This window comes from Xenopus tropicalis, chromosome 1, assembly GCF_000004195.4.
Source record: "Xenopus tropicalis strain Nigerian chromosome 1, UCB_Xtro_10.0, whole genome shotgun sequence".
Classification (NCBI taxonomy): domain Eukaryota; kingdom Metazoa; phylum Chordata; class Amphibia; order Anura; family Pipidae; genus Xenopus; species Xenopus tropicalis.
The window spans coordinates 127,341,130-127,357,845 of NC_030677.2; the positions used below are offsets into that span (position 1 = coordinate 127,341,130).

General features: G+C 36.4%; 1 protein-coding gene across 2 annotated transcripts in view; it reads left to right on the forward strand.

Moving 5' to 3' along the window:
• The window catches only part of spata6l (spermatogenesis associated 6-like), a 27,171-nt gene extending 11,115 nt beyond the window's left edge, over window positions 1–16,056 (forward strand). The window contains 9 exon segments of one of the 2 annotated variants that reach the window (NM_001078764.1): window positions 1,011–1,132; window positions 2,207–2,284; window positions 7,799–8,053; window positions 9,640–9,742; window positions 10,645–10,688; window positions 12,274–12,419; window positions 13,735–13,825; window positions 15,026–15,116; window positions 15,854–16,053. In NM_001078764.1, the coding sequence (NP_001072232.1) occupies window positions 1,011–1,132; window positions 2,207–2,284; window positions 7,799–8,053; window positions 9,640–9,742; window positions 10,645–10,688; window positions 12,274–12,419; window positions 13,735–13,825; window positions 15,026–15,112 (926 nt within the window). In that variant the 3' untranslated portion in view covers window positions 15,113–15,116; window positions 15,854–16,053. 2 annotated transcript variants of the gene reach the window in all.
• Window positions 16,057–16,716: the final 660 nt, after the last annotated feature.

Below are 16,716 nucleotides of genomic sequence, written 5' to 3' on the forward strand. Positions count from 1 at the left end.
AAAGACTTGCTAGAAAGGCACGAAGAAACACACCTTTTCCCTTTTTTTCTATATAATGCATTGGGGTAATATTTGAAATGGACATAGGATCGGTATCTGGCATAGCCAGTAAAATACCGGTCAATGGTGGGGACATTATTACACATTTTCTGCCAAAATACTTACTGGTGAATTAGTAATTCCCATCCCCACCAATCTATGCTCCAGGTTACCCTTATCTCCCCATTGCTCTACCCTTCAAATCCTGTGCCCCTATCCTTTATGTTGCTTATCTGCTATATCTGCCTCCATATCGGGCCCCATACCCACCCATTATTTGCCAGGGATAGAATTTTTATTTAAGAAAGATAGAAACCAGGAGTGCAACTTCTGCCTCATGACCCCCACAAAAAAGAGTACCCCCTCTGTGAGATTGTGTGGATGGTGGGGTGCAAGTTTCCCACGATTATGCTCCCTTTAATTTTATTGTGCAATTCCTAAAAGTACCGCATTTTTTTTATTTATACTGCTATTTTATTGTCACCGAGGTACCTGATTTAGTAAAATGGCTTCTAAGTGAACATAATAAATATATATAGGCCTCTGTAGAGCACTTAACTTATGGATACCATGAAGAAAATTGCAACAGCTTCTAGGAAGTGAGAGAGTTGTCATAGATAAATAGATATTTTAGTAATTTTACTTTATTTCTGCTTCCTTGGAAGAAGCAGTCAGTGTCACTATGGGGCTAATTTACATCCACCAAGTACAGTGAGCAAAGTGCAATTTGAGCACAATTGCCTGAGGTTGCAGTAGCGCCAGTTTTCCTCTGCGTTAATAGGCGCAGCAGTCCACAATTGGGAATGGAAAGCAGGAAGGACTAAGCGGTACTAAGAGCAAGGAGTTATTTTGATGCATGTACTTTTAAAAAAAGTGGTTTTACACCAACTGGTTTTGAAGACATAAATGAGCCCTTATTTTAAATGAACTTTTATGGTAAAATAATTCCTATTGTTCCTATGTTTATGTAGCAGACATTCTGGCTGTTTTTGAAGAGAACACTCGGCAGTTCTTGTTTCCCGAACCCAAGCTGACTCCAGCATACCCTGGAGTAGATCGGGAGGTGCTAATGAAAACAGTTAATGGATTTCCTGTGAGTTACTGTAAAAATAAATACTTTACTTGGTAAAACTGATATTTTATTTATGATATGCTGTTAATGTGACAGATTTGCTGTTTTTTTCTAGGATCATTTACAATATCATTTGTCACAGTTGACAGTTTAGGAACCCGTGGGGGAGGGGGGTCAACTTGAAATGGCAAGGAATATGTAAAAAAGTCAGGATTACCATTCTTTGTTTTGGAATAGGCTAACTAATATTAACTTTCATTATCTGCCTATGAATTAAAAAAACATATTTTATTTGTATACAAATTTTTGCCCACTGAATAAGTACAGGATACCTTACAAACTGAAGCCTCATCTTCCTCCGATCTAAAAAGCTTTTATAATTATCTGGAAAATAAGACAGAACTCAGCTTAAACCTAGAGTTAGCCTGAACCATTTGCAGCAATTTCCTAAATATTTCTTTGCTTCTTGTCACTGCTTGCCATCATTTATACTTACTGACCTTGAGTGGTACATTTAGATAACATTATTTACAGATCTAATTTTTACTGTATCTGCTGTACTTTAAATCATGGGAGAGGAACATATTTTGGCTTGTTGCTTTAGTGTTATGAGAAGCTAAATCGTTGTGCCTGGTATATCAGAAATCATATAGATAGGTTTAGAGCCCACTGGTCCTTTGTGTGACATTGTGTTTTTGAGCTGTGGCTCTTTTCCAGACTGTTGTGGAAAACTTGCTTTGGTGGTTTATTAATCAATAAAGTTTATTTGCTTTTCCCTATTGTCAATTTTATTGTGATCATAAATACTAAATGCTTGCACAATTGATTGGTTGCTGTGAAGGGATTTGTAAGTAATAGAACATCTAAATACATAATGTGGGAATCTTAAACAGTGAAAACCAGACAGGTCATAGTCCTAAGTAATTAATTACAATTGCTAAAAGTTTTGCATTGAATTCTATGGTATTACCTTCCTGTTAGTATCTTATTTTGAAGAAAAAATTTGTACCTACACACATAAAATTTATACATATCTTTATACATTTTTCTAGTACTTTAGTTTTATTTTTTTTATCAATTTACTTTTTTTTAAAGGGAATTGCTCCAAAGATTGAATTTTCTACAAGGACCACCATTAAAGAAAAGCCACATGATTTTCAGAAGAAATGTCCTGTAAGTTTAACACTCTGAGTGAAGCAATTTTTTTATGTAGGCAGGTTAAATTGTAGTGAACAGTAAAATCTATGGAATGATCTATTCATCTATTAGTTTTATTGACATAAATTAGAATCAATTATAGTGTTTATGTGTTCATTGAATGTATACAAATATATGTGACTACAAATCTGCCTGAAGTATTGTGTGAGATGGCATCATAGAAATACTCCTGGGAATAGGGTTGGTTTTAGATTGAGTGATGCGAAAGCTAGTGTATGCTGGAAGGAATGGATAAGCCTTTGCTCCGTTGCCATTCAGTGCAGTCCAGATGTCACACACATCCTTCTCTATGCATAGCAGGGCTCTGAACAGTTAAGAACTTAGGGGTTCGTGACGCAAGCTGGCTTTTTGTCCTGCTCAGGTAACACTAACAAAGCAGTAGTTAGCTTTTACTAGTGTAGTACATTTAGAATAAGGGAAAGGCTCATTTGGTTGAAAATGAAAACTTTGTTCATAAATCTTACTGTAACTGATCAATGAAACGTGTTTGTAAATGATATAATTTCAGTTTAAAGTAAATATCTTATTATTTTCATGGATATAATTCTTTTTTTTTTTTTTTGTCATTAAATTTTTTTATTGTTTTATAGCAATCAGTTCAATATTTCACATTTTGTACACGAAATTGCATTCTTTTTTGTTTTTTTTTACAAACATTGCATTTAGGAAGTAATGTCATGTTGTTACAGATTGCAAATTTAGTATCAAATCTAACCGGTAACAGTAGCAAGTATTGTTTTCGTGTATAATTAAAAGCTAACGTGCTATTCACTATCAAAAAAGAAAAAAAACGGGGAAAAACAAGGGGATGGTTAATATCAGAGGAGCATGATGTTAAACATAAGTGTATTAAAACTTTTCACTACAAATTGTTAAGCAGATAGTGTCGAGGTAGAAAGAGTTCCTCCAAACCTATAGTCAATCCACGGTTGCCAAATTTTAAGAAACAGTGGGTATTTATCTAAGGCAATACTAGTTAGCTTTTCATTCGTGAATATCCAGTCTATCTTGGGTTTAAGTAAATTGTAATTGATGGAAGGGGATTTCCAAGATTTCGCTAAAACTTGCCTTGCAGCTAAGAATATTTGATTGATTAGTTTCTGCTGTATATTGGTCACCCCTTGGGCCGGTGCACCCATTAATGCCTCGTATGGGTCTTTTTGTAAATTCACATTTAAAACAGCAAATATCATATTATATACTCGTATCCAGTATCTAATTGCTTGCGGGCATGTCCACCATACATGGGCCATGGTTCCTGGTATAGAGCACCCCCTAAAGCAGTTCTCACTAATATTAGGATAAATATGTGCAAGTTTTTTAGGAGTAAGGTACCACCTGAAAAGGACTTTGTAACCTGCTTCCAGTAGAATTGTGTTATTTGAGCTTTTCCGTATATTTTCCCATAGTTTTTTCCAGTCAGGTTCTCCAAGGGCTTTATTTAATTCTTTGTTCCATGACTTAATGTATTGAAGGTTTAATAGTTCTTTGGGAGAGTTAATGTGTTGATACATAATTGTAATAGCTTTCAGGGGGGTGATACCATCTGTGCACCATTTCTCAAAATAGGTTTGTTTTGTAGATTGAGATGTATTCTGTTTCCAGCATTGTGACACCAAGTGGAGTATTTGGGATGCTCGAAAATATTCAGAGTTTGGGAGCTTATAATTCTCTTTCAAATAGTTAATTGTAAAGGGGCCCCTGACAGTGAGCAAATTCCCAACTCTCTTAAGATTTTGATCACTCCACCATTGGAATGAACATATTTGTTGCCCTGGTAGAAATTGCGGATGCTTAAATATTGGGAATACTGGAGTATGGGGCGATTGCAACTTGTATAGGGCAGCGTAGGTATCCCAAATTGTCAGTGAGTGTCTCAATGTGGGGCTGTTAATACTTGGCCTATGTTTCATTTGCGTCCAAAGCAGGGATTCTGCTGTAAAAGGTGCTGCCATACTATTTTCTAAATGTACCCATAAGGGAGAAATATTGTTAGTATGCAAAAGGGGAATATGTGTCAATTGAGCTGCTATATAGTATTTCCAGAGGTTTGGAAGTCCCAGTCCTCCTTCCATTTTTGACCTCTGTAATGTGCTAATCCGTATTCTAGGGGGTTTTTTATCCCAAATAAATGCAGATAGGTTAGCTTCTAATTTCCTAAGATCTATACGTTTGAGTGGAATAGGGAGCACTCTAAATAGATAAAGGAGTTTAGGGAGTAAAACCATCTTTATTGCCGTTATTCTACCTATCCATGATATGTGATATTTGCCCCAGTCCTCCAGAAGTTTACTTATTTTACCGTATAATTTGGGGTAATTAGCCTGATATAGTTGTTCAAATGTTTTGGTCAGTTGGATTCCTAAAACCGTTATATAGTTTTTATTCCATTTAAATTCAAAATTAAGGGATAACAATTTTGTTAATTCATGTGGTAAATTTATGTTTAATGCCTCTGTTTTAGTATGATTTATCGTGAGACCTGAGATAGAACCAAATTTTTGTAAAATCAAATATAAATTAGGTAACGACAGTAATGGACGGGTGATGAATAGCGTGATATCATCAGCAAACATGTTAAGTTTATGTTGTTGATCGCCTTGGTTACAGCCACAAATGTCAGGATTGTTTCGTATTGCTATAGCCAAGGGTTCCAGTGCTAAGTCAAAGAGTAATGGGGACAAAGGGCACCCCTGACGTGTACCTCTCTCAATAGTAAATGAGGGAGAAGTGTATGGTCCAATGTGGATCTTGGCTGTGGGGTTGTCGTATAACGTTTGTATCCATCTTGTAAAATTTATGCCTATTCCCCATTTCCGCAAAGTATATTTTAGATAAGGCCAAGCTAGAGAATCAAATGCTTTTTTAACATCTAGTTTTAAAAGCATTGATGGAGTTTTGGTTTTATTTGCCCAAGCCGTAAGAAGGATAAGTCTCCTTATAGCATCTGCTGCCTGTCTCCCTCGGACAAATCCCACTTGATCTCTCTGAATCAAACTCGGTAGGATTACACTTAGGCGGTTAGCTAACACCTTAGCCAGTATCTTAATATCCAAGTTCAGAATCGAGATTGGCCGATAGTTTTTACATTCTGTCAAGTCTGTATCTGGCTTAGGGATAGGTGTTATTGAAGCCATTAGTGTTTGAGCTGGAAATTTGTCTCCTTTCTGAAGTTGATTAAACATAGCCGTCAAATGTGGGATAAGAATATGGGAAAATTTCTTATAGTACAAGGCCGGAAAACCGTCAGGGCCGGGTGTCTTGGGAAGTTTGAGAGACTTAATTGCTATATTAACCTCTTCTTCTGTTATCGTAGCGTTGAGAGTTTGGTGTTGTGTTGAGGTGAGGGTTGGTAGTTTTATATCTCGAAAGAAGGAATCATATTTAGTATTTGAGGGCAGAGGGGGTGCTTTATACAGTTCTTTATAAAAGTTATAAAATTCTTGTATTATACTTTGAAGCGTGGTTGTGATGAAGCCATTTTTGTTCTTTATTTTGTTAATTGGAGTATAGTCTAATCTCCTACGAAGTTTCCTAGCTAGAAGCCTGCCAGGCTTATTGGTATGGTAGTATAGTTTTTGTTGGGTCCATTTCCATGTTTTTTCCATTTTGTGTGTAAGTAGTAAGTCTAATTTAGTTCGAGTTAAATCTATAGAGCTACGGAGATCTACCATGGGGTTATCTATTTGTTGGTGCATAAGATCATTTAACTGTGTGGTAGTCTGAAATATTTCTAAGTTACGTGCCTTTTTCCTTTGTGCTCCACACTGTATTAAGAGGCCTCGAATCACTGTCTTATGAGCTTCCCATAAGGTAGCATAAGAAGTAACTGAGTTAATATTCTCCCGAAAATATGTTTTCAGGGAGGTTTCAATCTGGGTATATAGTTCTGGGATTTTTAATATAGATTCGTTCATTCGCCACCTTCCTCTAGAGTTTGGCAAATGAAGAAGTGTGATTGTATATAATATTGGTGAGTGGTCAGACCATGGGGTATTTAGGATTCTGGAAGACTGAGGCATTTCTACCAACCCTTGTGAAACCCAAATATGATCTATTCTTGTATATACTTTATGGGCTGCAGAATAGTGGGAATATTGTCTAGTTGCTGGGTGAAGTTCTCTCCAGATATCCACCCATCCTTCAGATGTGCATAAAGTTTTTATTTTCGCTCCCTCAGGTGAGATATGGGGAGGGGTATTAGTATTTTGCAAAGAAATTGTCTGTCTGTCCCAGTATCTATCTAGTATACTGTTCGTATCTCCACCAATGATTAACTGACCTTCTGCCCAATGGGATAGATGGCTAGTTACTGTTTCAAAAAATTGCAGTTGGTTAGTATTGGGGGCGTAGTAGGAAACCAAGGTCAGGGTTTGGTCATCCATCAGTATTTTGATTGCTAAATATCTACCGTTTGGGTCTCTATAAGTTTCTAAAATTTGTAGCTGTAATCCAGCTTTAATACAAATCGCCACCCCTTTGGTTTTGTTTGGACTATTTGCCATAAGGACTATGGGATAGGCTTTATGCAGAAATTTAGGATAGGAAGTTGCTGAAAAGTGAGTTTCTTGGAGAAGAAGTATATCTATACGGAGAGAGTTGTAATATTGAAAAGCTTTTCTCCGTTTCGTCGGGGAATTAAATCCCTGAACATTATGAGACAAGATTTTCAAACCCATTGTGGCTATCTAAGTAGAGATAAACAATTATAAATGGAGGAAATTTTGCAGTGAAAATATGGTACATCGTTTTATAATCATGCGAACCTTTCATTGTATGCTCCTCAGGGAAATGAACAGTGAGGATATAATCAACCAAAAAACACATTATAACTAAACTATATAAAACAGTCAAATGTTAACTGAGTTTACTTCACTCAGTGCAATAAACCAAATACCAGAATTAGGTTTCACCTTGTACCTCCCTAAAAAATTGTGGGAGGTTAGGGCAAAAACTTTCCTTGGGGGTCAGCAAGATAATCCCGTGGAGGGTCACCCCGGATTGTAAAAGTTCCTTTGCGGGTAAATCGCGTTAACTGTAAGCCCATTTAGTCCCTGTAAAAAAAAAAAAAAAAAAAAAAAAATTCATGGATATAATTCTAATTACAATAGACCTTTATCATTCATCTGCCTTACCTGCAGCAGCAGCTCTATTGACCTTGCTTGTACTGCTGACTGGCTGACTTTAAATTACAGTTCTAAAAAATCATTTAGGTCTTGTCAACCAGGAAGATGACCATTGGCATTAATATTTGTGGACATTAAATGCGAGGTATGACTACGCTTTCCAGCAGGTACCATTTTAGCTATGCGTGCACAGATATTTCTGTTTCAAACATCCATAGCAGACAAGCAATAACGGAATAACAAGAAAACAGAAATGCACATTGGCTGCTTATTTAACCAGCAGTAACAATAAATGTTTTTTAGTGACTTGCCATCTCATGTTTGAAATGCTTTGGTATTACAGGCAGTCAAGTCATATATCAGTAGACCTTTAACAGTCTCATCCAGAAAATCAAGATCTACTTCATCAAACCCAGTAAGAGGCAAAAGCCCAGCTAAGAACTACAGCAGTCCAACTAAATCATCAAAATCTCGATCTCCATCTCCTTTTAGCCGAAGATGTGTTAATGAACTAAACAAGAACGTACAGCAACAGCTTGCAAATTTAAGCCTGAACAGCTCAGATAATGACACAAGGCCTCCTTTCATTGTTAGACATGTAAGTTTTATCCTCTTGAGTACAACAATTACTCTCATTATCACCATCTGATAAATTCATGTGTGATACGTGAATAATGTTATTCAGTATTTGTGATCTTGTTTTCATAATGACATGAAACCATTTATTATGCACACTACTATGATGATGATGATTATTATAATTCATAACAATAAATGTAATAATCTTGCTCCAAAGATTGTTAAATGCAATTAACCTAGAAAGGTCACTGAGCATGCAGTGTTTTTAAGCAGGCAAGCTGTGTGTTGATTGTTTTCTATACATACCACTTGTGGTTATAATATCTTGGTCACTGCCAGTGTTATATCTCTAAACAGGCAGTAGTCACACTGAACATGAGTTAATAAGAATCTTTTACAAAGACCCCAGATGGGCTGGTCTCTGAACTTTAAGCCAGATAAACCAAAAACTGACATGAGGTGTAGAGGGTAGAGTAGGCAGGTGTAAAGCAGTCCTGTCCCCTTCAGCTGCCATAAGGTAGGTGCTAAGTGCAGCCTACACTTGCTGGTGCCTGCAAACTTGCTTGTCTGAATGACACACAAGTTATGGGGTGGGAAGGGGGAAGCCTATGTGCTTTCCTCAGCCCCTTATGAATACAGAGCTGCAGAACAGCACTGTTTTCATGTGGTAAGCGTAGATCTCTACATTCAGAACTGCTAATTCTCCTTTCTGCAGGGCAGGGGCAAAGTTCAAAAACATGCTCAATTATGCCCATGTTTTGCACTTTGCATCTTGAGGTAGCAAATGACCCCTAAGATTACTTTTATGTTATTGAACAATCAGCTTTATCACTAGACAGGGCAGTATTAGCTCTTTTACTAAACTATAACTAAGACCAGTATTCTCTTGCTAAACAGGTAGTATATCTACTAATATATCCTTTAACAGGAAAGGCAGTACTCTTTCACTAGACAGTTAGTAAAGTATTTTCATTTTGAGGCAGTATTAGTTATTATTTATAATAATAATAGTATTCACAAACAGACAGTAAAACTTTTCATGCACAATTTTCACGTGTTTTGTGGCCTGATGATCTGGACCGATATCTATAACTTCTATAACGGATGGTTGATTGATCAGATAGCTTTAAAAATGTAATATGATGATATACTGTATCTGCCAGTAATTGGGGCTGTTCCAGTCATTTGGGTTGTTAGTCTGAGGGAACTGAAAATTAGAAAGGCTACCATACCATGAGGGGGATACTCTCTTAGCACATTCAAAGTCCTCTCCCATTGAACAGAAGAAGGGAAAAGAGCTCCCTTAAGGATAAACTAGTAGACCCTAATAAATTTTTAATATCACCATACTTCATCTTCAGTGGTTAGGGGAATGGGTATGAAGTATATGAAGAATAACCTGTCTACCCCATTGGAATGTATAGAGATTAGGCCAATGTGTCCCTTAAAAAAGAAATCCCTCTCCAACCTGCACGGGGTATGGATAATGGTCACTTGGTAAACCTAATCTTTTTCTGCTATACCTTAATAGCAGGTAGAATCTTTCTTTCATCCCTGTAAGTAATAGTGATAACATTGTATACCAATATCCTTTTCTGTCTTTAGGTTGATAGTTCCAAGTCTTTTGGAGATAGTGTGCTACAACATTCAAAGGCCAGACACCAGTCAAAGTTAAGCAGTAAAACTCATCAATCCCGGCTAAAGAGAGGTTTGTACTTTTATTCTCTTACTAAGGATTTATTGTTTGTTTCGGATTCATCAGTTCAGCTAAATTGGACATTGCTCTATATGGTATATAGTAAGCCCTGGATATTCTCCCAGGACATCAGCATACACTACATCACTTGTTATGTCACAAACTGTTATGTCTAGTAGGACTAAAATTCAATCAAGAGTTTATGAAAAATACATATCACAGGGTTAATTGTAGTATACATGTAATCCATAATAACATAAATATAGAGTAAAATACATCTTAATCACACAAAACAAGTCACATCAAAAGTAAAATTCATACCCAATGAGTGTATGCAAATAAAAGATCCAAAAAACTTCTCACTTATATAAAAGAGTAAGAGTATTTCTTCCTCTCATATTTAGTTTTTATTTGTTCTATTGCCTGCACTGAAAATAACTTTTTATCACTTTCATTTCATTCTGCAAAATGTCTAGTGACATATTTTAATGTGAATATTTAGTGTTACAAATTTGATTAATATTAATCAAATAAATATTCACATAAAAGCAATGGCAGTAGCACTTAGAACCACTAACTTCAAAACGAATAACATGGCTGCTTCCAAAGTCCAAAATGAAATAGTTCTCTTCCACTCCTCTCATTCCACTCCTGACAGAAATGACTAAATGCAAAACACAAAATGCCAAAAATCCTCACATATAAGTTTAAATATAATATTAATGGAGACACACACTACTTTGCAAATTAAAGTGATGCAGATAACTTTAAGCATGTGTTAATTATTGTTGTTCTTCACTTTTACATGCAGCCTTCACAAAGTAATATATCATTATGCTAAGCTAAAGTATGTATACAGCAGAAAATACTGAGTTCTTTGTTTCATTTTCATTTTTTTTTTTTTGCTTTTTCAGCTTTATCATATGACAGTTTTCATGCTTCAAGATTACTAGAAAAGGTATTTCTCACTTAGCACAGACCAGAAAGAATCAGAGGTTATGTATAATTTCCTTATACACTGCTGATAGTAGTACTTAATGCCACAGATATCAAATAAAGATGGTGCCCAACACTAGTAATGCTCAGAGTCACAAAGACCTGGCACTAATGATGCAACATTATCCAACTTGTCCTGACATTAGAGTTACATGACGTAACTAGTCAGCCAATAGTTTTCCAAACAACGAATTAAGTAGGAATACCTCACTGCGAACTACACCAGAATGAAAGAAGAACTTTCATTTTTAACAACGTGGTGGTGAGAATACATTGCATGAAGAAGGGACATTGGTTCCCAATGGTATCTTCTGTAATAAACCCCATTTACACTGACTATGATGACCTTAAAGGAACTATAAGCAAGTGAGACATGCATTTTGTTTGCTTGAAGAATGTATTTTCAAATGCCTTGAGACATATTGGCCTGTTTATGGTGTTGGGAAGGCAAGGACAGAAGAGATTATGCTTCTGCAGAAACAAAGATAGAAGAATAACCACTAGCTACTGGTTACAGAGTGGGTATTAACAAACCTCTCTGCTTCCTACTGCGCATACCTGATTGATTTTAATTGGAGAAGAGGCAGTGAGGATGCCCAGTAGGCACCTCTTTCAGGTCTTCATAATTGGAGAGAGAAGGAGTGCTCAGTAAGCAAAATGGGCAGAGCTTCATGCTAGAAAAGGAAGTAGCTAAAATAACTGGTGTTTAGCTGCTTGTAATAGAGAAACAAAAAAAAATCTGCATGCATGGAGAAAGGTGTGTTAGTCTGGGGGCTGTACAGAGTGATTTTAGGGGATTTTAAAATAAAAGGATACTTATCCTTTAAACAGAATTTCCAATTAGCTTCGGTAACCCTAAAAAACTTTATGGGCCAAGACTAAGCTGATATTTTTGTTTGTCATCAACTGCTAATGTTAAATAGATTGTTCCCATACTATCAACTGCTGAATGTCTTTATTCACAATAACACCTTATAAAGTGTCAAATGAGTAATATTTGTTTCTTTGACATTGTTCGTTGTCTATTGTCATTGTTGGAATAGTCAACATATAAAGCTTCAGAAATTTTCCATTGAAGAGTTAATTAAATAGTTGTCTATTTAGCAAATTTCAATAATATTTGGATTGAAGTGAGGTGATAAGAGGTGGTAGAAGTTGTATTAGAATTAAACATTTCTGGCAATGTTAAAGCAAAATGGCCATACTTTTCCCCTATTGTTATAATTACTAGTCCACTGAGAAGCCCTCAGCTGCTAGCTAGGGGAGTAGGGTATGTTTAGACGGAGGGCTTCTCCATAGACTGGTGACCGATTGTGCTTATAAGTGTCCCATTTAGTGCTTTGTAATTGAGCTTATATTTATATAATATAATAATTATTTCTGCACTGGCAAAAAGAGATCATCATTGGATGCTGGGGCATTTTATTAGTAGTTATGCTGTTGGCTCAAAAATTTTTCAAACAAAGTGCTTGTAGTTTCTCTCAATCACTTATTCTAATCCCCAAGTCTTGGTGTTTTGTTTTATATATCTTTTGTTTGCTTTCCAGGACTATCTGGATTCAGGAGAAGCAAAGGGGGAAAGGGGGTCTTCTGCAAAAATAGACACATTTGAAAGCCCACTAAGATCTAGTACATATTCTTTGGAGCACAAGAAAAATAGTCCAGTTCTTGCACGCCCTCTTCTGCGTGAAAGGTTTGTAATTCTGAGACTGCAAAAACCATAAAACACTGTAGGGCACATTTACAAATGCAAGTAGAATGTTCACACTTCTTGCAAGCAGTTTAGCCTACCACTACAGGAGACAGGGGAGCTGTGGAATTAGCAAAGCCTAGTCAAATTTCACTACAACTGTTCTTCTGTACCCAGCTTTAAGGTCATGGTTTCCCAAACTCCTGAAGTACCTGAAAAAGCAAGGTTCTTACAGATCCCTGTACCTAACAGCTGCTCAAGACAAATATGTAGACAAAAGTATAGTGCATGTAGCGTGCCAGCATTTGTGCCCCTCTCATTGAAAATGAGCCCTTATGTGGGTGCCATTCCTTATGTGCTTATGTTTCTGTTAGAATCAAATAAAAGGACACAGTCAAAGCAGCAAATACTTTGATTTGCTGTCTCAGCATGGTTTAATAGTGGTTAAAGAAAGCAAAAACATGCTTTCGTCACTTATCCCTGTATAATGTGTTGGGGGATCTTATGTGGCTTCAACCATACAGGACAGTCTTTTATAAGACTGGAAGGCTTTCAACCCTGCACAGTCCTTGGTTTGTTTTAAGATAGCCTAAAATGAGGTCTACGATGCTATAAATATGACAAAGAATAGTTCTGTCTATAGTGGCTCCTACAGAGGCTGCAGGCAGGCCAAGTGCTTTATTGCAGGTCATGGAAGTTCAAGGCAACTGCTAATATCATGTTTTACAGGAACAGGATGGTTACATTATAGTTTCTAATACAGAGTTTTCAATGACTCTTGTCAGCATAACTACACACTGATAATAACTGATGACATCACAAATCACTGTTTATATAGTGAATAAAGTACCCCCTTTTGTAAAATATAAGGATATTATAAGTCAAAGAGGAGTTATAAAAATTATACAGGCCATGGATCTGTGAGGTGACTTCTAATATACTCATATTTTTCAATTGGATGTACTTTATTTATTATAATACACACGTTTCAGTGAGTCATGTTACAGAAATTACATCAAGGAACAATTATAACTGGTGGCATCACTAAGCACCATTTATAAAGATATAATTTACAGTATATTCATGGCTCTTGTGTGTGAAAAATAAACATTGTACATACATATGAGGCAGAGTTTAATGAAGTATCTGGCATACATGACGATTTTTTTTTTCACAATGGTTTGTGTGACATCAGGTACATCAGAATGTACTTTTACTTTAAATGTAATAAATATTTAAGGACAATTACAAAGGAAAAATAAATACTTGTGAACCATTGGGCTTTCTCATGTATTTCTTTCTTTATTTTACCTTGCAGATTTCAAAGTGAGCAAAACACATGGGAGTCAATACACAACCGGGTGGTTAATCTTCTAACCACTCACAGTGCCAAGCAGCAGCTGTCATTTGTGAGTATTTCATTATCATATTGCATATTGCATCATCAGATGCGCAAACACCATTCTTAGAGTGTATTATATATGTTTTATATATTATAAATAAGGATGCTATCTAGCTAAGGATGGAACTAGCACAGGATTCAGGTTTGGGATTTTGGTCAGATCCAGGATTAGCCTGAACCAAATACAGATGGTAGCAAGATAGCAGCTCCCTGCACTCAATAGTAAGAAATCCAAGTCCAGCTTGGGACTCCTCCAGTTACATGGGAGTAGGAGAAACAATAGGTTACCTGAAAGCAGTTCTAATGTGTAGAATTTTTAAGGTGTCACCAACTGAATATTAGCCCTTGTGTGTGGGTCTACTAGCCTGATTCACATCGGACAAGAACCCAGATGGCAGATTCTAACCTGCAACATATTTAAGAGCTGTCAAAGAAACCACAAGCTTGCTACAGAATGAGGTATAATGCCGTTGTAATGTTTTCCCATTCGGCATAACCTTAGAGGCTTAACAAAATTTAGCTTCCCATAATCAGAATTCTTTAAGAAGCAAAGGCATCAAACCTACACTCACCCATCTAATGACTGGTCTTAAATAAGGTGTGGGCAGCTAATTTCTACATGTATATGGAAATCTGGAGTTGGATCACCGCAACAGCCACAACAGGCTGTTGTTACAGAGACAGACAGCTAACTTGCTGCAATTTGATGTGGGAGCTGTAGATTACCAACTGAGCAATTGTCAAACACTGTCATACCTACAAACAAATTATTATGGGAAGCGCAGTGAATAGCCCTGGAACCATTTATATTACCCAACCATGAAAACTGAATTATAAACATAGGCCTGGAGCTACTTGCAGCCCTTCTTATTTGCACCAGTAAGTAGTGACAAGTGACAGTCTGTTGCAATCAAAATGGGTAGTGTGCATTAACCTCCGAGGAGATACAGGACATTCCTAATGTGTCAGTGACCTCTAATGTTGCATGCATCTGGCTGCATGTTCTGTTTTTATACTTCAGTTTTTAAATGACTATTCAGTCTGTTTGAATTGCCTATGATTAAGTAGTGTGAAAGATCCCAGGGGATCTCTTAGCTGTAAATTACATATGGTTTGATGTTACCTTGTTTACAGATTATTAAGACATGTTTGTTTTAGGTATTTGTATGCCAATTAAAGACAACACAGTCTTTTTGTGCATTTTTAGGGAACGCCAAAGAAAGAAGTAGACCGTATCCTTGAAAGATCTCTTTCCAAGTCTCAAATTAGAAGCTTGTTAGACCATAGTTTTTGAAAAGGTAAGTGGATTTCTGTCACATATTTTATGTTTTCAGATGAGATCTGAGTACTCAGAGCGTGACTTCCTTTCAACCTAATGATGATCTGTTAATGACACGGATCATTTAGCTGGGTTGTCTTTTATTCATTAATATCAATTTTATTTTTTATATCAAATATACGTAAGGTAGAAAAGCTTCCAAGGCCAAGTCAAGGTCTGCTCCTTGGTTTAAAGTTTTTATATAAAACTTGCTTTTTGGCTGAAGCTACTTTGGGTAGCTCCCCTTTGTGGGGCCAGTTGATGTCAGACTAGCTGGACTATTTGTTATTCACAAGGAGCAGCAATGGTCTCTTACAGATTTCATTACAGACAATTAAAGAGCACAAATGGATGAGTCTTCATTTCTGTAAGTTTCTGCCATCCTAAGCGCTGCCATGTGACAGTGGTTCTCTGCATATACAGCAGCATGAGTTAATTACTGGACCTCTCCTCAGTGTTATGAGAGGCTTCCTCTCTTTTATTTAGTGGGTCTGCAATTGTTTACAGGCTCAAGTGATAGGCACCTTATAATTCGAACTATATAAAGATACATTAGGAAAGATTAAATAATCAGATGATCTGTAGAGGTTAGAAGTAATAAATACTTTCCAGAGGTTCCATCTCTATTAAAGGGCCTCTATATAATTGCAAGCTTGAACCCTGTTAGCAATGCCTTTCCTTCATAAAGTAACAGATTATTATTTTTGTGTTCACCAGGAAGAGCAAATGACCCTCCAGAAGTTTATCCAAGAATGTCAGTATGTGTGTGCAGTTTTCGGGGCTTACAATAATCTGTGGTAAATATTAATGATGTGGTTGCAAGTGAAACATATTTATTGCACTGTGTGACAGATGTATATTTTTTGTTTTATACATCATAATATTTTTTTCATAAGAATAAAGTATGTGAAATAAAACTACTAATTGTTCTTCTTTATCATATACTTTAGAACCATGATCTGAAGAAGCGATAAAAATGCTGGAGACACTTAGGCACTGCCTATTCCTTCTTTGAATGTACTTGCATACGCTTCCTCATATGAAAAAAATAGTAGTAGGGGTTGTAAAATGGGGCTGCATGAGCAGAAATGGTCACAGTTGACCCTTCCTGCACCCTGCAGTAAAAACTGTGCAGCTGTGGCAAAAAAAAATACTTTGTATACTGTTCATCTGAAGCAGTAGCACCGGGGGTAGGAATCAAATATATATGTTTACGTCTGGCAGGCAATTATAACAGGGCATGCATACAAACGGAGAAAAATGTAATGATTAATATTTGACAACAAAGCAGTGTTCTCATAAAATACCATTTCTAAAGTATTCTTATAACAGTTCAAAAAATGTCTGTCCAATTTGCTGGCAAATTAGTGCTTAAACTATTAGAAAACGTATAAAAACTGAACAAAACACATCCTCCTGTTAATCCATAAAAGAAAACTGACCATGATCAGAGAGGTTGTTGCTTGGGAGAAGATCCAACACCAAAAACAGTTGTTATAAGCAGATAGTACACATAAATAGTATATATAATGCACCCTTGACCTATTTTGTAAACATTTACTGTATTTGAGTTAAAGGAG